The 21825-nt window shown below is 35.6% G+C and overlaps 2 protein-coding genes and 1 pseudogene across 2 annotated transcripts in view; all 3 read right to left on the reverse strand.

Annotated features, from left to right (window-relative positions):
* Positions 1-21825, reverse strand: part of LOC127544563 (uncharacterized) — a 236115-nt gene that overhangs the window by 95193 nt on the left and 119097 nt on the right. The gene's annotated exons all lie outside the window — the stretch shown is intronic.
* LOC127547898 (leucine-rich repeat-containing protein 14-like) lies at positions 4332-10004 on the reverse strand (annotated as a pseudogene).
* Positions 10524-20129, reverse strand: LOC127544557 (leucine-rich repeat-containing protein 14-like). The gene is made up of 4 exons (XM_051971232.1): positions 20054-20129; positions 15861-16265; positions 12421-13041; positions 10524-11630 (listed from the first exon to the last, which is right to left on the reverse strand). The coding sequence occupies exons 2-4, from the start codon at positions 16217-16219 to the stop codon at positions 11066-11068; spliced, it is 1545 nt and encodes a 514-aa protein (XP_051827192.1). The 5' UTR covers positions 16220-16265; positions 20054-20129; the 3' UTR covers positions 10524-11065.

A 21825-nucleotide genomic window follows, 5' to 3' on the forward strand; every position in this document is an offset into this window, starting at 1 on the left:
GAAAAAAAAGGGGACCAGTTGCCTCATCCCAAAAGCAGATGTGAGGGCACTAATGAAGAATGAACATAAGATGAATAAGGTGGAATAATGGGAAACATAAAAGAAGCAAGATCTTCTTTCAAAGTGGAAAAGGATGGCTGCAAGGAAGAGTCAGAAGCTTTAGCCATTACCATGTAGAGACAAGAGCCAAAAAACCCCTCAAAATATGGCCTTGTTTACAAAATATGGCAGTTTGCAGTAGAGAGGTGCGTACTAAGTCCTGGAAGAAGCAGAATAGGAAGGACCTTACCAAATGATATAGATGACTGAGACTGCAAGTCTGGAGACTCAAGAATTCCAGATTTAAAAAACTGGGGAGGAACCTTATTCTTGAGGTTCATTCTCAAGAATGAATTGCTAAGGACAATTTATAACTTCCAAAATTGACTTTTGCAATTAGGAATGTTTTGGTGGGCAGGACATTAATTGTGCTTAGAGGAATTTTTTAACAATATTGATGTTTTATCTGTTACTTACATTTCCAAAAAAGTTTATAAGGAATCCTTGATTGGAGGAAGTTGAATTAACATTTTTTTAAGATGAAGAAATTAGTAATGTTAATTCTGATAGGGTTCCTTAATGTGAAATTAGAACAGTATATTCTGTTAGTTTTTTGCAATAAAAACAATCCCAGCTACCTCAATTGTGGGTCTGGAAAAAGAGCGCTAGGTAGCTAAAAGTCTGAACATTCGCCAGAGATTTAGGCTGGCCTCTATGTCTAGGCTTCTCCCCTGTATCAGCATTGTCTTTAGCTGCCTCTTTCCCATCATAAATGTACTGCATACTTGCCTTAAGTTCCCCTATGGTTTGTTTGTGCCAACCTGGGAAGTACTTGAAAAAATACTTCTTGATTTTAACATTGTTTAACAAAGGTTTCATAATCCTGGCATCCCATTGGTAGAGATTTAATCTAGCAGAGTGCTTTCCACTCTTACATAATTTATCACAAAATCTCAAGGGGGTCTCATCTCTTTCCTGAAATTTCCTGAAATTTTCTGGTCTTTATGCAAAAAGTTCTACAACCCAGTATAAGGCTGGCCTTATTCCTAGCCTGTTGTAGTTGTACAAACTATGTGGGTTGATTAGGATTCCATTTGGGATCTTATATTGGACAGCTCCCCTGACCTTCTAAATCCACAATTTGTCTATCTCCGAGAACATTCACTCTTTCATCCAGAGATAATAGAGTTTTCATGAGACCTATAACATCACTCCAAGTTGTATTATAGTTATGAAAGATAACTTTTCAATTGATCAATCACTGCAATGGGATTCTCATCAAATCTAGGGATATCTTTCCTCCAGTTAAAAAGGTCTGAAGTTCTAAAAGGATAATGGTTGTTTTTTTTTTAAACATACAAGACCTCCCTTTGCTACTTCTACATATATATATATATATATATATATATATAGAGAGAGAGAGAGAGAGAGAGAGAGAGAGAGAGAGAGAGAGAGAGCCATTATTTCACATTGAATAGGTAATTAGCTTTAAGTGCTCTGTTGTCTGATTCAAGCACACCTTTTCAGAGTTTCAGCCCTCTACAATTCATCATAATTTTAAGAGATTGCTCAGTGAAGTTCTATAATTCTTTGAGTAGGATAATCAAAACTCCATACTTTGGCCAGACCCATTCCTTTAAATCTTTTGTAGTTTCCTACCAAACTTTATACAGTTTAATGGCTCTATCTCTAATCACCCCACTTTGGATAGAGAGTTCATCCTTTTCCCATGCTATTGAAATGCTTGTCTAATGAGGATCCTGTAGGAATGCTCATGCTCGACCCCCTCTCTACTGTGGGCATCCCTGACCAGAAGTGGCACTATTTGGAGGAACTTCCCTTGAACGAATTGGAGTAGATTTCTAAGGTACCTGTTTTTTTGACTATTGTCTGAGAAATTTCCCCTACTGAAGGCACTAGAGACATGGTTAATATGGAAATATTTCACATAACTTCACAAATATAATCTGTATCAAGTTGTTTATCTTCTGAAAGAGAGGATTAAAGGGAGGCAGAGAGAGAATTTAAAATTCAAATTTTTAACAAATGAATGTTAAAATTTTGTTTACATGTAATTTAGAAAAAGATTAAATGTAAAAATATTGTTGACTATATTTCATGATGAATTCAAATAAGAATGTCTGTGAGCATTTTATTGTTTTCCTGTATTTCCTGGCCATATTCTTATTTATTTTTTTCTCTAATAATCTTAAGCTTTCCCTTTTATTTTTCTGGGAGACAAATAATGCCCATAATGCTTTGCTGGTTCCAAAACTCTAATTTTCTCCCTAGTGGTTTAAATAAATGAGGCCTTCTAGTAGCTATTTCAAAAGTTTTGGCTTCTTTCCTTTCTCTACATTTTGTTTTGGTTCTTCTCATAACACTTTTGTTCTCCATAACACTGCTGCTTCATGAAACCCCCCTGCCTCTCTCAGATCCCATCTTTTCTATACCTTAAATTCCCATGTTTGTCTTCTAAATTTCTTTCCCCCCATCATCTAATTTCCAATCTTACATATTCTCCCTAGATCTATTATGATGATTCTCAACTGCCCTAGGTATTCATGTGGCATGTGTGTTTCCTCTTACAGATGTTATATTATATATTCTTCTTTGTATCTTGAGTTTTACTTTGCTTTTTTGTATTATGACATTTATTTTGTTGGGATTCTATACTGATTTCTTGGGTCGTTAGTTTCTCTGCAAAAACTTTGTTCCCCTTTTTTGTGGTTGATTTAATTTGGGGTATCTGTCATTATTTTGAGTTGGTACAGGTAATTGCGGGCTTAGTGAAAGGCTCAAGTGATTATATAGCAATTTTCTTTCTAAATTTTTAAAGAAACATCCACAGAATTGAAAACTTTCAGGTTACACAAGCCATCTCATTCTATTCACAGCTGAATCAGAACCCCTTTTCCAATAAGCTTGATAGTTGTTAATTCAATTTTTTGAGACCTCAATAAAGGCATTACTATTTCTTTTCTTTTATAAAAAAGCTTTTTGTACAGATAAAATTTTTTAGCATTGACCTTTATAAAAGACTTTTTTTCCCAGATTTTCCCCTCCTTCTCCCCATTCCCTCCCCAGATGGCAAGCAATCCAATATATTTTATACACATTAAAATATATGATAAATCCAATATGTGTAAACATATTTATACAATTCTCTTGCTGCACAAGAAATATCAGATCAAAAAGGAAAGAAAATGAGTAAGAAAACAAAATGCAAGTGAACAACAACAAAAATAGTGAGAATGTTATGTTGTGACCCACATTCAGTTCCCACAGTCCTCTCCCTGAGTGTAGATGGTTCTCTTCATCACAAGATCATTGGAACTGGCATCAATCATCTCATTGTTGGAGTCATGTACATCAGAATTGATCGTCGAATAATATTGATGTTGCCATGTATAATGATCTCCTGGTTCTGCTCATTTCACTCAGCATCAGTTCATATAAGTCTCTCCAGGCCTCTCTGAAATCTTTCTGCTGATTGTTATGGAATATTATTGTTCTATAAGAAACATTCATATACTATAACTTATTCAGCCATTCTCCAATTGATGGGAATCCACTCAGTTTCCAGTTTCTTGCCACTACAAAAAGGGCTGCTACAAACATTTTTGCACATGTGGGTCCCTTTCCCTTCTTTAAGATCTCTTTGGGAGATAGGCTCAGTAGAAATACTGCTGGATCAAAGGGGGGCAGTTTGATAACTTTTTGAGCATAATTCCAAATTGCTCTCTAGAATGGCTGGATCCATGCACAGTTCCACCAGCAATGTTTTCCCACATCTCCTCCAACATTTGTCATTATCTTTTCTTGTCATCTTAGCCAATCTGAGAGGTGTGTAGTAGTATCTCAGAGTTGTTTTAATTTGCATTTCTCTAATCAATAGACACTATTATTTCTTAAGGCTGATATAATTTGACTTTGGGAAAGGTTTATTTGATTGAATGTTTTTCTTGAGGTCCACTCTAGAATTTGCTTCTTTGCCTTTTTGATTAATTGATTTTTAGGTCTGATTTTATGTTAAATGTATTTAAGCCATTTTTATAAAACTATTTATAGCTGCTTTATTTGTATTAGACAAAAACTAAAAATGTGTTTAACAAAGAATGGCAATGAGTCATGTTATATTTATGTAATTAAACAATACCTTAAAAGACATTTATTTAAATTATATGTAAAAACATCAAAAATATAAAGAATTTTTTATGTAATTAAACATTTGTTTCTTAGTTGTCTGTCAATTACTATTTTCCTTTGTAAAATGCTATGGGTTTTAGATGAAATTTATTTCTCATTTGGTATATTTTAACATCTTTCATGGTTAAAATTATGTTAAAAAGTTTCTCATAACAATAAGAAATTGAACTATCATCATTATCATCATGGTACTTAGATTCTCCTCACCCATAGTAGTCAACCCATTACTGTAGGTCAAAATAGTCACCCATGTCAAAGCTAAGATCAGCAGCAAACTCAATGGTAGTATCTTGTGCTTTGTATCTGCTTGATTTCCTTCAGGACTGGGGAAAACTTGTCAGTAACAATGTAAGACTCTAATGATTCAGGAAGAGGACCATGCTGGGGTAGGTTCCTGCAACAATCTAGGAAAACTGGAAGTGATATTACCCTCAGGTTGGGCAGTTTGTGTGGGCATGACGCCAGAAAAACAAATACAGCCCTACTAGATAGTGGGTTGCCATATAGCCCAAGATGGGAGAGCCTGATACAGGAATATGGATAGGACAAGATTTCATCAAAGTCAGTGTCCCTGAGCCCACATTTTGTCACATTCAGCCACTTCAGTGATTTTGAGGCTGACTTTAAAAGTTTTAAGAGTCTAGTTGTCCTGTTAGCTTGTTGCCAGAAAGATCCAGCTTTATGAGATGGGTGCTGTGATGACTCTGGGCGAGATAGGTTAGGTCTTTCTTTGACAGAGAGCAGGAAGAAAGTTGAAGACTCTCCAAGGAGCATTGTAGACCTCTGAAAATTAATGAAAAAGGAAAGATGTTATCTATATACCAAAATATAGAGATCTACTCCCTACCTGCTTGTGGAATACTATCAAACTTTTAGATTTCCTTCTGAGTTGAACTCATTTACACTTTTGATGGGAGATATTGGTGATGCCCAAGGTAAGGGACCAGAATAGAAACAAAACAGGACAATGAGGAAATTAGCTAATATTAGGGATTTTAAAAAGTTAAGGTAAATAGTCTGTTTAATGACACCCAAAATAAACCTTTTATGGTAACCAAAAAAAGACTGAGATGTAGGAAAATGATTATAGGAAAGAAATTGGGGAAGTTTGTCATGAATAAATGAAAAAACTCAGTCCTGAAAGCTTAGGAAGATTTGAGAGAGAAGTACCAGGATTAGAAGTAAACATTCATCCAATCTAGGATTCGCATTTCACATGGAAACAAATAGTAGACTGCTAAAATCCTTTTAACTTCCCTTTTAGGAAGAGATAATTTCCCAGGGCTCTGATCTATGGATCATAATTTGCTAAGACTGTGATGATAGCACAGGTCAGACTTATCAAAATATCAAGATGGTGACTGCAAGGAACTAATAGCAGGGTCTTCTATAGAAGTCTAACTGAGCTATGTGCTCAGAATCTAGCAAGGCTGATCAGAGGCTCCATGAATTCTGATGTGTGTAAGATGCCAAGAAAATAAGGAATTTAATGATTAGATGAATCTAGAAGAGCCTAGACAAGGACACTACAGGGTCTTTTAAAGTATCAGGGCAGGCTGACTAGTCTGATAAGCCTTTGAGAGCATATATTCTAGGAATATATTAATATTATATTATATATTAAAACATTAAAAGTCTCTACAAATATGGAGAATGGATCGGGGAATCTGATATCATTTGAATTTTACTTTCAGCTGAAATAGTCAAAAGAGGATTAAACATGAATAAAAGCACAGAGTTTAGTGAAAAATATTTAAACTACATAAGTAAACAGGGGCTCTAATACAAACTAGTAATAAAGTAAACTCCAAATATGGAGATTGCTTTGTCATGAGAGGATAGATAGGCAATTAAAGCAATAAAAATCCAATGTTAGGGATCTGAGTGAGGAAAAGAAAGAAGAGAAATGGAATAAAAGCAGATCATCGGTCAGTTCTATACTGCATCCATCTGATTGGCCAAGATGACAAAACAGATAAATGATGATAGTTGAAAGGGATATGGAAAAAGAAATACTGATGTTCTCTCAATGGTGCTCGTGAGGTTGTTTCCAGCCTCACTTACCTAAGAAGATACTCCACATGGTCTGAAAGACAAAGGTCATATAACAAAATCTCTGAGATGTCTCAGTTTTCTCAGCTCTGCTGCAAGAATGTCTACAAATGTTGTTAGTTCAGGGTTCATTCTCCATGTTTCATCTATACCAAAAGAATTCATTTTCAAGCTCTGCAAATTTTGGAAAGTTGTGATCTGTGACATAAGCCACCCAATATCCATCAAGATTATTATGCTGTGAATTAGGCTCACTTTGTGGATTACAAGAGGGTCCAAAAGAACCAGCAACTGTAGATAATTATGAACAAAGACATGGGAAGTGTAGAAATCTCAGCAGTTCAGGTGGAGAGGGCTACTGGTGTTTTCCTTGAAAACTTCATTTAGAAACAACTGAGAGGAATGGCTTATTTGGAGATCTACTAGAAGTTCCACATGAGCTTCTTTTGAAAAAGTTGTGACTGGGGATCCTTCTGCCACTTGGTCCTTTGTCTGGCTTTGTGGATCATGTTTCTGCTGTTGTGAGGAGCTGTAAACTTGGGTGCAGCTTACTGAGCTGACCCACAACTTAATGAGTTTTAAATTCCAGTGAAAATCTTTATCAACTAATCCTGTCATATCCAGCTGCTGTTATCTTCTACATCAACAAAGAAAAGAAAGGAAAAAAAGTCATAAACTGGGCCAGAATGCTTGGAAGTTGTGTTTATAATCATGACTGTAAAGATATCAATTTCCAAAATACTTTGTCCCTTGCATTTCCTTCGATTAAGATTTTACCAAGGAAAAGCACCAATTGAATTGCAGTCAGGAATATCATAGATAACTGAGTGACTGAAAAGAGATCTTTTCATTTTATCATAAAAGTTATTGGTGCCTTGGACTTTTTTGGGCAAAATGGACCTTTCCTAAACATAGACTTTTCCATCCCCACAATAGAAATGGATGCCCCCCCAAACTGACATAAACTGAAACATAATTGCAGTTCTGTATGCCTCTATTTGATTATCCTCATGGGGATTTATTGTACATTGGAAAGAATAGATTGGAAAGAAGACATGGGTGGAAGTCAGACCTCTGAAATGTTTACAATTTTTCTTCTAGCTCCTTCAGTTTTCTGGAACTCATTGAAATATGCCTTCGTGAGATTGCACTAGATTCCTGGCATTGGATTCACTATTGTTGCCTCCTTCTCTCTTAATTCCTGATTTATTGGTCTTGATGGGAAGCCCAAAGAATCTCTTCAGGATTCTGTCCTTGGTCCATTTGTCTTCCTTTTCTATACTACTTCATTTGGGTTTTCTCTAGACTACTTCACTTGGTGATCTCATCAGCTCTCATGGATTTGTCATCTTCATGCTGATGATTCTTAAATCTATCTTTTCTCACCTGAAACCTCCAGTTTCATATCTTTAACTGTCTTTCAGGTATCTCAAACTAGATATCTTCAACTCAATATATCTAAAATAGAATTCATTTTCTTTTCCCCTAAGCCCAAAACTTTCTTTATTACTTTATTAATATAGAAGTCAACACTATTTCCAGTTCTTCAGAGTCACAACCGGAATCATCCTGGATTCCTCTCTCCCCATGTCCAAGCTGTTTTGTCACTACCAACTTTTCCTTCAAATTCAATGACTCAGTAACCTTTTTCCCCTTAAGAAACAAGGTTGTCAAACAGATTACAGCTATATATCCCAGAAATCATTCTTTATGTTTAAGGTAGTGTTTAAACCAGGGATGCAAATATGGTCCAACATTAGGAAATCCATCAATTACATTAAAAATCAAAACATCCAAAAATCATACAATCTTCTGAATAATTTCAGAAAAAAAAACTTTTGCCAAATTACAAATCTATTATGTCAAAATATTACAAATTATGATCATAGAGAGACATCTAAAAATATCATAAGAAGCATCTATCTCAAACCAAAAGCAACATCTTTTGGAATGGTCATATACTAGAACTTTTGTCAATAAAAGCAAGAGTGAAGGATGCTTCCTTTCCCATCAAATCTGAGGCCAGATAGTAGCACAGTGGTAGAGTACTGGGCCAGGCAATTTGCTAAGAAAACTCCCTCTGACACCCAAAAAGGCTCATAAAGAATTGAACACAATTAATAATGACTAAAAATAATCAATAATTCAAATACTAATTTATTCCCCTTTGCTCCCAAATAACTTTCTCTAGTCATATGGACCACCCCTTCTGACTCTCCTTAGCCTATGTCCCCATGATGACTTAACACTCTCCTAATCCCTTTTCACAGAATTTTAAGGACCTACAAAATCAGAAAACAACTTAGGGACTGTCAACTTCAACTCTCTTATTTTTCATTTAGAAACTAAGATCCATAGAGGAAAAAGATTGACTCACAGTCAAAATGAATTAGTAATATGACTATAACACAATACCTAAATATCTCATTTTTCTTCTCAATTCCTCTCTATATTGCAGTTCCTTCTTCCTACTTGCTAACAAAAGGTAAATCTCACACATAATAGAGATTTAGTAGGACAAACTTGGTGTGGAATCAAGGTATAACTTCCTGAGGAGACCCTCATAAGGTAAAGGGCCCTTGGACAATTGAGATATCAAAACTGTTCTATTGCCCTCTCTTCTATTTAAGGTTTGCTACTCTAAATACTCATACCTTACCACCAGCACCTCTGTATTGGGAATCACCTCCACCCATTCACTCACCTGTAGTCTTCTCAGAAAATCTTTGGCAATGAAATGTGATAATAAGGTAAGACATACATGTAACTGGGCATTATTTGAGGACACCCTGAACTCAGTTTACTTTTGGCCCCATTTAATTTAAAGATGTTATACCTTTCTGTTGCACTAAGACACCTGTGTCCAATTACCTTATCAGGTATAGATGTTAGAGAGATTACAGCTGATTAGTGATGTAAGTACTCATTAGTTGACTTTTCAATTGGGGGATTGTGAACAACTTGTGGTATATGATGGTGATGCAATACTTTTGGGCTATAAGAAATGATGAGCAAGATGCTTTCAGAAAAAATCTGGGAAGACTTATATGAACGGATGCAAAGTACAAAGAGCAGAACCAGGAGAACCTTGCAACATCTATAAACAGCTTCTTAATTTTCAGCAATATGATGATCCAAAACAATTCCAAAAGACTTACGATCAAAAGTGTTATCTACTTGTAGAGAAAACAACTGATGGCATTTGAATATGAGTTGAAACATATTTTTAATATTTTATGTTTATTCTTTTTTTGGTGTTTTCTTTTGAAACATTGCTAATCTGAAATTATTTCACACAACTTCAAATGTATTAAGAGGGAGACAGGGAGAGAATCTGAAACTCAAAATTTTAATAATGAATGTTAAAAATGTAATTGAGAAAAAAATTAAATATAAAAAAATTGTTGCCTATGTTTCTTGTTGAGTTCAAATGAGAATGTCTGTGAGCATCTTATTGACTGTTACATTGCACATACTTTCCATTATTTCCTGGCTGTGTTCTTATTTTTCCTCTAATGATTTTAAGCTTTCCTTTTTATTTTCCTGGAAGGCCAGTAATGCCTACAATGTTTTTCTGATCCTAGTACTGCAATTTTTTCCCTCTTGGTTTAAAATACATGAGGTTTTCCAGTGTCCATTTCAAAAATTTTGGCTTTTTTTCTGTTTTTTGTTTTGGTTCTCCCCATACCACTGTTGTTCTCCATGATTCTATTGCTTCATGAAACTTCCCTGGTCTTCTCAGACTTCATCTTTTCTTCTTAAATTCTCACGTTTGTTTTTCCCCTCATTATCCAATTGCTAATCTTATGTGTTCTAGATATTTCCTGAGATCTGTTATCTCACCTTGGGGATTCATGTGGTATGTGTGTTCCCTCTCACAATTGTTGTATTATTATGGTCTTTTTTGTACTTTGGGTTTTACTTTGCTTTTTTGTATTATAACATTTATTTTGTTGCTATTCTTTACTTATTTGTTTGGCCTTTAGTTTTTCTACAAAAACTTTCCTTCTGTTTCCCCCTTTTTTTGTGATTGATCTAATTTGAGATATGTGTCATTGTTCTGCACTGGTACAGGTAAGTGTGGGCTTACTCAAAATTCTCATTTAGCAATTTTCTTTCTAGATTTTTAGAGAAACAGTCACAGAATTGAAAACTCAAGTGACAAAGGCATCTCATCCTACTCATCAGAACTCAATAATGGCACTTTCTTGAGGCTGATAATCTGGCTTTGAGAAAGGTTTATTTCATCAAATGTTTTCCTTGAGATCTTTTTGCTTCTTTACAAGTTTTCATTAATTGATTTTTAGGTCTGATTTTATATTGGTTATATTTAAACCATCTTTGTAAAAATATCCATAGCTGCTTTATTTTTTAGCCAAAAACTAAGAACATATTCAAAAAAGAATGACAATGAGTTATGTTTTATTTATGTAATTAAACAATACCTTAAAATACACATTTATTTAAAATGATACATAAAAACATTAAAAAATATCAAGGATTTTTACACAAAGAAATCAGAAAAATGATGAGTGAGTATAAATTGTGTCCAACTTGAGATAAAATTAGTAAACATTTGTTTCTTTGTTGCTTGTCAATTCCTGTTGTTTTCTTTTATAAAAGGCCACCAGTTTTAGATGAAATTCATTCCTGTGTATATTTTAATATCTTTCATAGTTAAAATTGTAAAAAAAAAATTTATAACAATAAGAAACTCACTTTCTCTTGGAAGTATGAGATTCTCTTCATTTATGATAGTCAACCATTACTGTAGGTCAAAATAATCACCCACTTCAAAGGCAAAACTAGTAATAACCTCAATGGCAGAATCTCCTCTTGTGATTTGCATCTGCTTCATTTCATTCAAGACAGAGCCAAATTTACCAGTATCAAGGCGAGACCCCAATAATCTAGGAAAGCCAACATGGTGGGAATGGTCCCTGTAACAATCCAGAAAGATTGGAACTGATATTATCTTCAAGTTGGGCAGTTTATGCTCGCATGACTTCAGGAAAAGAAGCATATTCCCACTAGATAGTGGGTTGCCATGCAGACCAAGATGGGAGAGTCTGACACAGGAATATAAATAGGGCAAGGTTTCATAAAAGTCACTGTCTTTGATTCCACATTTTGTCACATTCAGCCACTTCAGTGAATTTGAGGCTGACTTTAGAAGTTTCAGAAAGGAGTCTAGTTCTGTTAGCTTGTTGCCTGCAAGATCCAGCTTTATGAGATGGGTGCTATGTTGACTATGGGCCAGGTAGATTAGGTCTTTCTTTGTCAGAGAGCAGAAAGAAAGTTGAAGGCTCTGCAGGGAGCATGGCAGATCTCTAAAAATAAAAGAAAAATAAAGATATGTAATCTATATAACAAAACCTAGGGAACCACTTCTATCTCCACTCCCTCCTCAATATCTGCTAATGGAACATCTTCATCTTTTAGACTTCCACCTAAACTGGATATTTTTACTCTCTAAGTGGGAAACTTAGGTATTGACCAAGTTAAGGGAACAGAATAGAAACAAAACAAAACAATGAGGAAATTAGCTAATACTGGAGGGGTTTTTTAAAGTTAGCAGAAATAGTCCATTTGGTGACCACCAAACTGAATCTTTTATGATAATCAAAGAAATCCTAGTTGTAGCAAAATGAATACAGGAGAGGACTTTTGGAAGGTTATTGGAAATAAATGAAAGAATTCAGTCTTGAAAGTATAGAAAGATTTGAAAGAGATGAGTTTGTGGACATGGAACATGTCACTATAGAACTACCAGAATCAGAAATAAATTCTCAATCTAGAATCGGCATCTCACATGGACACAAATGGAAGGTTCTTATGTAGTCTAGTCATAAACAAAGTCAACTACAAATATGGAGATTGCCTTGTCATGAGAGGATAGATGGGCACGAAAAACAATAAAAATCAAATGCTAGAAGGAAAAGAAAGAAGAGAAGTGGAATAAAAGCAGATCATTTGTCATTTATTCATCATATTCATCAGATTTGCCAAGATGATAAAATAGATAAATGATGATAGTTGGAGGGGATATGGAAAGAGAAACACTGCAGTATTCTCTCCATAGAGTGGTGGAGGATATCTGCCAGTATCCTCCTTACTTACCTAAGTAGATTCTCCACCTGGTCTGAAAGACAAAGGCTATGTACACAAATCTCTCTGAGGTGTTTCAGTTTGCTTAGTTCTGCAGCAAGAATGTCAACTAAAGTTGGTATAGAATTCATCTTCTCTATTTCTTGTTCACTAAAAGAAGGTAGCTTCAAGCTCTGCAAATTTTGGAAAGTTGTGATCTGTGACAAAAACCACCCGATATCATTCAAAATTATTTTGCTATAATTCAGGTCGACTCTGCGAATTGTCAGAGGGTCCAAAAGAGATAGTAATTGCCCAAAATCATGATCAATGAAGTCAGTAGTGTACAAATCTCGGCACTTCAGATGGAGAGGACTGTCGGCATTTTCACTGAAAGCTTCCTTTAGAAATTTCTTAGAAGAAGAACTGACATGTAAATCTGCCAGGAGTTCCACACACATTTCTTTGGGAAAAGTTGTAACTGGAGATGCGTTTGCCTCCTGGTCTCTTGTCTGGCTTTGTGGATCATGTCTCTGTTGTGAAGACACGTAGAGTTGGGCACGGCTTATTGAGCAGGCCCACAATCTCATGACTTTTAAATTCCACCAAATATTTTGATTCACTAATCCTGTCATATCCAGCTGCTGTAATCTTCTAAATCAAGAGGAAAAAAAGAAAAAAAGTCATAACCTGGGCCAGAAAGCCTTGGAAGTCGAGTTTATCATCATGACTGAAGGGACACTTAGATCCTAAATACCCTGGTTCTTGTATTTCTTTCTATTAAGCTGTTACTGAGCAGAAGAATCAACAGGAGAGCAATCATAAAAGTAATAACTCACCAAGTGCCTGAAAACAGACTTTATTATCTTATCCTTTAAGTCATTGGCTCCAATAACTCTTTTGGATAGAATGGACCTTTTTTAACCATAGCCTTATTCATACATAATAGAGATGAATGCCCCAGAGACTGGCATAAACTGAAAAATAATTTCAGCTCTGTATGCCTGTATTTGATCCTCCTTGTGGGGATTTGTTATACAGTGGAAAGAACCAGTATGAAGGATAGGAAAACAAGGGTGGAAATCCTAACTCTGAATTATTCTTAGAAAGTTACTTAACCTCTTAGTGTTTTAGGTAACTTCCTAAGATATGAAGAAGAGAAGTTGCCTTGCCATAGGTAGCAGAGAAGTTGCTAACAAACATTGATGGTAGGAGAACTCATCCGCATTCTCCATGGCAATGATATCATAGGTCCAATCTTAATTTGCATCAAACCTACTCCAATACACACACACACACACACACACACACACACACACACACACACACACAGATCCTAATTTTGCTTCTGTATCAGATTTCCAGACCCTAACGATGCAGTCTTTATTTACTCAGGCTATCCCCAGGTCCACTACATTACTTATCCTTTTCTTTTCTTTTTCAGTTTGAGAACACAATTCCTCTAACTATAGTTTAAATAGAGTTCCCAGTGTCTCTGAGAGCAGAGTCTCACTGCTTTCCATGAAGTCAAGCAATTTATGATTGGGTCAGACCTTGAAGTTTCTCACTGTCTGTCTTCTTCATTGTATTTCTTCCCATCTTCTAATATTTTCTCTCTGGACTCATTCTCCAAAGACTGGCACATTCATGCTGTGTCTTACCCTACTAATATCAGTGATATTGAATCCCAAAGAACACAATCCTATTCTCAAACCAAGCTATCTATTCCCTCTATTTCAATCACCTTGCCAAATATACCACTTATGTATGGTATGGAAGATTTCCTCATTACACCTTCTAGGATATCTTTTCCATAAGTAACATGCTTCCTTTCTTGTTTTACAACTTGAGTTAAGAAACTTATGTAATTAAACTTATGTAATGAATGCAACATCATAAAGGTAACAATCATCAGAAAATACAAGAAAATGAGTGATCTGTAAATTTAGATATCAATTAAACTGAGCTTTTTTTTTTTTTTTTTTTTTTTTTTTTGCATGGGAAGGATTTTTATTTCTTGTAATACTTCTATTTGTCTGCTGCCCAACCTAGGAAAATACATTCTTGCATGAGATCTTCATTGATATCATCTATTTTCCTTTCCTATGTTAGTTCATACCCATCTTGAAGAAAATTACCTTGAATATATCTCAACATGCTTAATGTTTCTCTTACAATATGCAAGCTTTCTGATGGCAGAGATTATTTCTCTTTGGTATTTTTATCCCCAGTGCCTAGTGTACTGATAGGGAATGCAACCAGACTTGTGAAGTAGCTCATAGGGAATTGTATGTGCGTATGTGTATGTATGTATATGTATGTATGTGTATAGATTTATGAGAAACTCCCTTTACTATGCAACAGTTAGAGCTTCAGTTACTTGCCTAGTCAGTAGTGACAAAGGTGGACATAGGTCTTCCTGGCTTTGGGCCAAATCTGTATCAGTTATATATCAGTTTTAAAAGGTTATTATCAATTGGTAGGTAGTCATCTCTAAATGGTTGATTTATGGGCTTCCAAGGCTACAATCTCAGCCTCTTCGCCTTTTCTCTTTGCTATTATGCTACATAGACAGTTTCATAGTTTTCTTCTTTGAACATATTTCCCTTTCTCTGACTCTGTTTTTTGTCTCCCCATCTCCTGTCACAGTTCCTTTTAAAAGCTAACAAGATTGTTTGAGTAGCTTGTGCATTTATCTCTCTGCTTTAAGATTCTCCCCATACATGTCTAAAAAGAAAGTCTGATATTCCTTCTCTACTCAATTTTTAGGGGTTCCCCATTTGTCCAGGGTGAGATACAAAGTTCTCAGCCCGAGAATTGATTCCTCTAGAGTCTAACTCTCATGTCTCTTTCTGGATCTTTCGGATATTTATTTCATGTACATGTGCTATACGTTGTCTCAGTAAACCTGGCTTATTAGCAATTGTCTTTTCTTTCCTGAACTGAACCTTTTTAGAGTTGGTCTCCCTGCTGAAAATATGCTCCCTCTTCACTTTTTAAATTCAACATTCCTAGCTTTCTGCATTTTCAAAAAAAATTCTGTTTCTCACTATTCAGATGATGTAATAAAGTTTTTAGCTCTTATTTTTCCAGCAACTTGTTCCACTCTATATTTTTCTTTTTGCTTGTCTTTGTGTTAAATGTGTCCAACTTTGAGAGAAGCACAATAATATTTCTCTTGTGATTTAATTTTCTTGCAGGTCAGTTAATTTTACCTTAGAGAATATAGGTGATCAAATTTCTAATCATTTCTTGCTGGTGGTCTTTTCCTATCTGTTGTAGCCGTTAGTTTTCTCCCAATCCTGAGAACGCTTTGTATGAAGTAATCTGAATTTGTGCTATATCCATTATCCCTTCGAAAGCCCACACTAGTATCCTTGCCTATAGTAGATGATCTGCAAATATCAGCTGAAATGAATCCAGCAGAATCTGTTTCCCAGAATATGATAAAACCTTGTTCTCTAAGAACAAACCTGTTTGGGAGCTGCTGTGAATCATCCATGATTGCTTTCCTCATCAAACTGATCACGCCAAAGACGATGGCATCAATTTTATTTATGCTTGACTCACTATTTGGTAAATTCGCCCGACATTCTGGACACCTTTTAGAAGTCAGGGAACAGCTCCAACATATCTGCATCAGCGCCTGGAATTTAAGTTGGGAGTAAGGCCACATTTTCACCAACTCACACAGCAGCTTTTTCTTATTTTCTCTGAAAGCCACCTTGAAGAGAATATTGTACATGATCTGTGGCATAGATTCCAACATTGTACATGCGGCCTCTTCATCCTTGGCCAGTTGCTGAGCACTTAGGAAAGTTAGGGAGTACATAGTTGCTGTCAGAGAATCTGGGACTCAAACACAGAATTGCCAATACCTGCCAAGGAGAAAGGTCATAAAGCTCAGAATGAATCCTAGAAGTTTAACAGCTATTGCTTCTTACCCATTCATCCCATCTGGTTTTCTAACATAGTCATCAGTTGAGAAATTATTTTAGAAGAGGGTTACAAATATAAAAAAGCTCTGAGCTCATGCTGCGCTCTGTCTTTCCCCCTTCATTGTTTCTATTGATGTTAATCTGGAATTGACATATTCTAGTTATTTCCTCCTATGAATTATGCTTCTGGTCTTTTCTATCTCTCCATCTTCTACTCTATTTTCTGCAAGTCAGACTTACTTTTCTTCTCGTAGGAGCACTCTACTGGTAGAGCCTGTAGTAGGCATGTTATAGTGCTGACACTTCTCAATATCCAACATCTTTAATCTTTTCACCTGAATGACTACTGGATTCTATGCTGGATAAAACTACAGAGTCTACCAAAAATATAACTCCTCCCTTCAAAAAACTCCTGGTCTGACAAATGGAGAATAATTGTTATAGGATGGAAATACATTTAAGTGTAAAAACAAAATTGCTTTTTGAGCTCTTGGAGGGAAGTTCTTACCAAGAGAAAGTTAAAGGAATGAAAAGGAAGTACTCAAGGTGTCCTAGAGTAGTTGAAGTTTTATATGGTCTTTGAAGGACAGGTGGTTCTGTGTCAAACGTGGGGTCAGAAGAAAAGCCCCTTAAACGTAGCTATGGTCATAGTCTAAGGCATAGTCTAATAAGCACATGATCTAAAAGGGGACAAAGGAAAGAGTGAAGTAACATGTCAAAACTGAAAAAAATAATCTATAGGCTATGATTGGTTGGATATGAAAAAGGGAAAAGAAGACAGAATCTAGCATCATCCCCAACATACTGAAAATGAAAACTCTGTTACCAGAGAGAAATTGTTGCTTTTTCCTTAGTTCTTGAAGAGGATCATGACATCAAGAAGGTAACATTTTAACTCAGAAGTGAATAGAATTTAAGGGAGGGTGGGTTGTGCCAAATCATCAGTATTACTTTCTCTTGTGGAGGCATCAGGGTTGAGTTGCAAGATATACCTCAGAATGATTGAAGTGTATCTTGGATGCAGGAGGAAACCTTGGCTTTGTAAGCTAAGGTCTTTTCCGGGTCTGTTTGTCTAAGGCAATACCCATTCAATGATTCAGGTTAAATAAGAAATGAGGCAATAAATAGTCTCTTTTAGATACTCAAAAAAATCAGTCTGGGAAGGGAAGGTCTTCAGGTTCCTGACCAGAACACAACCAACTGCTATTTACACTCACTCTGAACTGTCAAAATCCAATCAATGACCAATAAGATTTTTCTTGAGACTTATTATTTTCCAACCAGTGAGAGTCAGAGTGACTTGGATTCAAGGTATAGTCAAGTAGCTCCATTTAAATCTGATTGGATTTTATTAAAACTCTGTTACGAAAATATTATCTTGCTCAGAGAAATATTCCTTAGTCTATCTTTCTAAAATGTCACTCTCAACACCACCAAGCTTCAGCCTTGAATCACTTCTATCATACATCATCTTCTTGCCAACACATTTGTTACTGAATGAATGAAGATGAAGAAAAATTTGCTGCTCTTCAGAATTCACTACAAATTTTGTTAAATAACCTGAACTGGGTCCTCATTGCTCCTAGACAATTATGCAATGACTTTGTTATTAACTTATTATCCCACTCTCCACAGCTACTCTTTCAAAACTTTCATTCCTCTTCAAATCTCCTATGACTCTCCCTTCACCAACTCTTTAAACTGAGCACCTTGCCTCATATTTTATAAGAAGAAATTGTGGTCATTCACCATGAACTCTCTCTTCTCAACTCTTCCTCATCTATGACTCAGGTGTATTAGGTTACTTTCCCTTCTTTCATTCCCTGTTTAATGTAATGAAGTGGTCTTGAACTCACCAAGGTTAACCCCTTCACTTGTCTAAGTAATCCTATTGCTTCCCATCTCCTTCATTAATCCCATTCATTCCCATCTCCCTTTTGTAAGCTGTACTCCTCCACTTCTCTTCAATATTTCCCTAACTATTGACTTATTTTCTACTGCTTCCAAATTTCCTCCCCTATGTGTTATTCTGAAAAATCTTCACTAAATTTTTCATCTCTGGTAACTATTGTCCTATGCCTATTCTGATCTTTGCAATTAAGCTCCTTAAAAACAGCTTGTATAGTAGGAGCCTCTACTTTTTCTTCTGTCATTTTGTTCTTAATTCCTTAAAATCTGACTTCTGATCATATCCTTCCAGTGAAACTCCTATTCCCAAAATTACTAGTTATACCTTAGTTGCAACACCCAATGACTTTTTTTCAGCCCTCATTCTCCTTGACCTCTCTGAAGCCTTTGACCTGCTGAACATTCTTCTCTCTTGATACTCCTTTCTCTTTAAGTTTTCAGGAAACAACTCTCCCTGATGAATCTGATTTTTCCTTTCCTGGTTACTTTTTCATAGGTTTCCCTCAGGGCTGTGTCCTAGGTTCATTTGCCTTCTTTTTCTAAATTCATTTAGTTTCTCTCTATGATGATTTCATCAGTTCTCATAGTTTTAATTGCCATTTTCAAGCTGACAATTTCCAAATTTATCTATTCTACCTTCAATCTCTTTACTAATCTCCAATATCACATGTCCAACTGCCTTCAGGTATCTTAAACTGAATGTCCAATATTCATCTTAAATTCACTAAGTCCAAAATAGATCTCATTTTCTTTTTCCTTAAACCCTGCCCCCTCCTGGCTTCCCTATTAATGTAGAGGTCATCACCATCTTCCCAGTCCCACAGTGTAAGAACCTAGGAACCATCATAGATTCTTTGTTATTTTTCACTCCCCATGTTCAACCTGTTTTGATACTACCAGGTTCTTCAACCACAGTGAATTGGTAACCTTTTTTTCCCTTGAGGAACTAGGTCAAGTTGTCAGAGTACAGCTGTATAGTCAAGAAATCATTCAATAAGTCAATAAGATAAATTTATTCAATAAGGGGATTTATATCTAGGAGACAAGAATAGTTCAACATTAGAAAATCCATCAACCAGATTAAAAACCAAAGCACTCAAAAATCACATGATTTTCTGAATACTTCCAGAAAAGAACCTTTCCAAATTACAACATACTATTTTTCCAAATCCACTACACAATTTGTGCATAGAGGGACCTTTTTTAATATCACAAGAAGCATCTATTTTGAACCAAAAAACAGTATCATATGAAATGGGGATATACTAGAACTTTTTGTTTGTTTGTTTGTTTTACAAATACAAAGATGAAATTGCTGGGAAATTGCTAAGAAAACCCTTCCCAACCCAAAAAGGCATCATGAATTGTTGCATGAAATCAAAAAAGGCTAAATAGCAATAATTAAGATACTAATTTATTCCTCTCTGTCCCCAAATGTCTTCTCACATGGACTTCTCCTTCTGGCTGTCCTCAGAGGAAAATTTTGCCCCAAGTCATATTGAGTTAGTAATATGATCATAAATGAATTCAATTAGCTTGATACCTTCTTCTTCATAATGCCTTTCTTCAGTTTCTTCTTCCACCCTCTAACAAAAGCATGAGCCTCACACACAATAGAGGTTCAGTAGTCTCTGTGGAGAAACTGGGTGTGGAATCATGTTATAACTTCCTGAGGAAGCCCTCAAAAGACAAAGGGCCCAAGGCCAATGAAGCAGCAAGGCTGTTCTCCTGCTATTATCCTTCCCCCTAAGCATTGTTACTCTTGAGTACCCTTACTCTATAACCTCTGCATTTGTAGCCACTTCCAACCACCCACTCACCTGTAGTCCTCTCAGGAAATATTTTCACAATAAAATATATTGATAACTGGATCAAATAACTGGACATTACTTAAGGAAACACTGAACTCAGCTTGCTTTGGGACCCAATTAATTTAAAGATGTCCTAATCTTGCTACATTAAAACACCTGTGCCCAACTCACTTGTTAGGTAAAGGTACTAGATATATTTCAGCTGAATAGTGACATAAGTATTCATTAGTTAACTTTTTTCTTCATCAATTCAAGGGTTTAACTATATGGGACTTGCTAGTTTAAAAGTGAAAGTAAATGAAGGACAAGCATTTTATTTTTTTTTCCTTTTCTTATTATTATAGCTTTTTATTTACAAGTTATATGTATGGGTAATTTTACAGCATTGACAATTAATTTTTTCCCACCTTCCTCCCATCCCCACCCCTGATAACAGGTTGACCAATACATGTTAAATATGTTAAAGTATAAATTAAATACAATATAAGTATACATGTCCAAAAAGTTATTTTACTGTACAAAAAGAATTGGACTCTGAAATAGTGTACTATTAGCCTGTAAAGGAAATCAAAAATGCAGGCGGACAAAAATAGAGGGATTGGAAATTCTATGTAGTGGTTCATAGTCATCTCCCAGAGTTCTTTCACTGGGTGTAGCTGGTTCAATTCATTACTTCTCTATTGGAATTGATTTGGTTCATCTCATTGCTGGAGATGGGCACAGGACAAGCATTTTAGGAATGAATGTGCTAAATGCCCGTGGTCCCTTGGGGACAACTAATTAAGAAGGGTCTCTTTGTCTCCTGTGTACACCTCTGAAATAAGTGGCATTGATTTGGAGGAAAGGAAAGTATAAGAATTTGTTGGCAATACTCCTCTAAATAGAGGTTTTCTCTTAGGGAAGATAAGCAGAAAAGCAGCAGAATTAGAAGATGTGACAAGTTATCTGCCAAGAAGAGAGATTTCACGATACCCTGGGGCTGTCATTTTATAAATTGTTATCCTAATTTTGCTCATTTTCCTCTATATCACTTCATGCATTTCTTGTCTGAATTTCTCTAAATTCTTATATTTCTTCTGTCTATAATTACTTACAATCCAATATTATCCCATCACAGTTATTCATGATGTTTTGGACTATGTTACAACCAAAAAGCCCAATTCCCCCCTGCCCTTTTTTTTCTTTGTAATAATAAGTGCTGCCATAAATATTCAGGCATATATGAAACATTTCATTCTATCATTTACTTCCTTGGCATACATTTTCATTGATGGAAACGTTAACTCAATTAGTAGCTTTGAACTGGTTGACATTTTTATTCCCAATACAAATTTATTTCCAGAGTAGGTAATTGAATTTAGAATGGTATATTTCTATATTTCTAACTAAATCTTTATGAATATATTTATGTATAACAAGATAAATAGCTGGGACACTAAATCAACAGACAGATAATGCTTTTAAGGGTCTGTAATGCTGGAGAAACTAAAGCAAGATAGCAATTAAAGAGTTTTTAATATTTTATTTGAAAGGGAGAGATTGTGCTGGGACCAAATGGATCCATGTTTTGATCCCAGGGCTGAATGAGACTATGGTCTCCAAGAATCCAGCAGGGAATGTGAGATTCCCATGAAATATATAACCATGTGGCTCCAAGCTACCGGGTAGACTGAGGCAGGGGTGGAGTCAGAGCACTGAGAGTGGGAACAGATTGAATTGATAATCCGACAAGGTGAGGGGAGACACTGGGCATTCTGATAAATTGGGATCAAGAAGGACAA

Source organism: Antechinus flavipes, chromosome 1 (assembly GCF_016432865.1).
Source record: "Antechinus flavipes isolate AdamAnt ecotype Samford, QLD, Australia chromosome 1, AdamAnt_v2, whole genome shotgun sequence".
Lineage (NCBI taxonomy): Eukaryota > Metazoa > Chordata > Mammalia > Dasyuromorphia > Dasyuridae > Antechinus > Antechinus flavipes.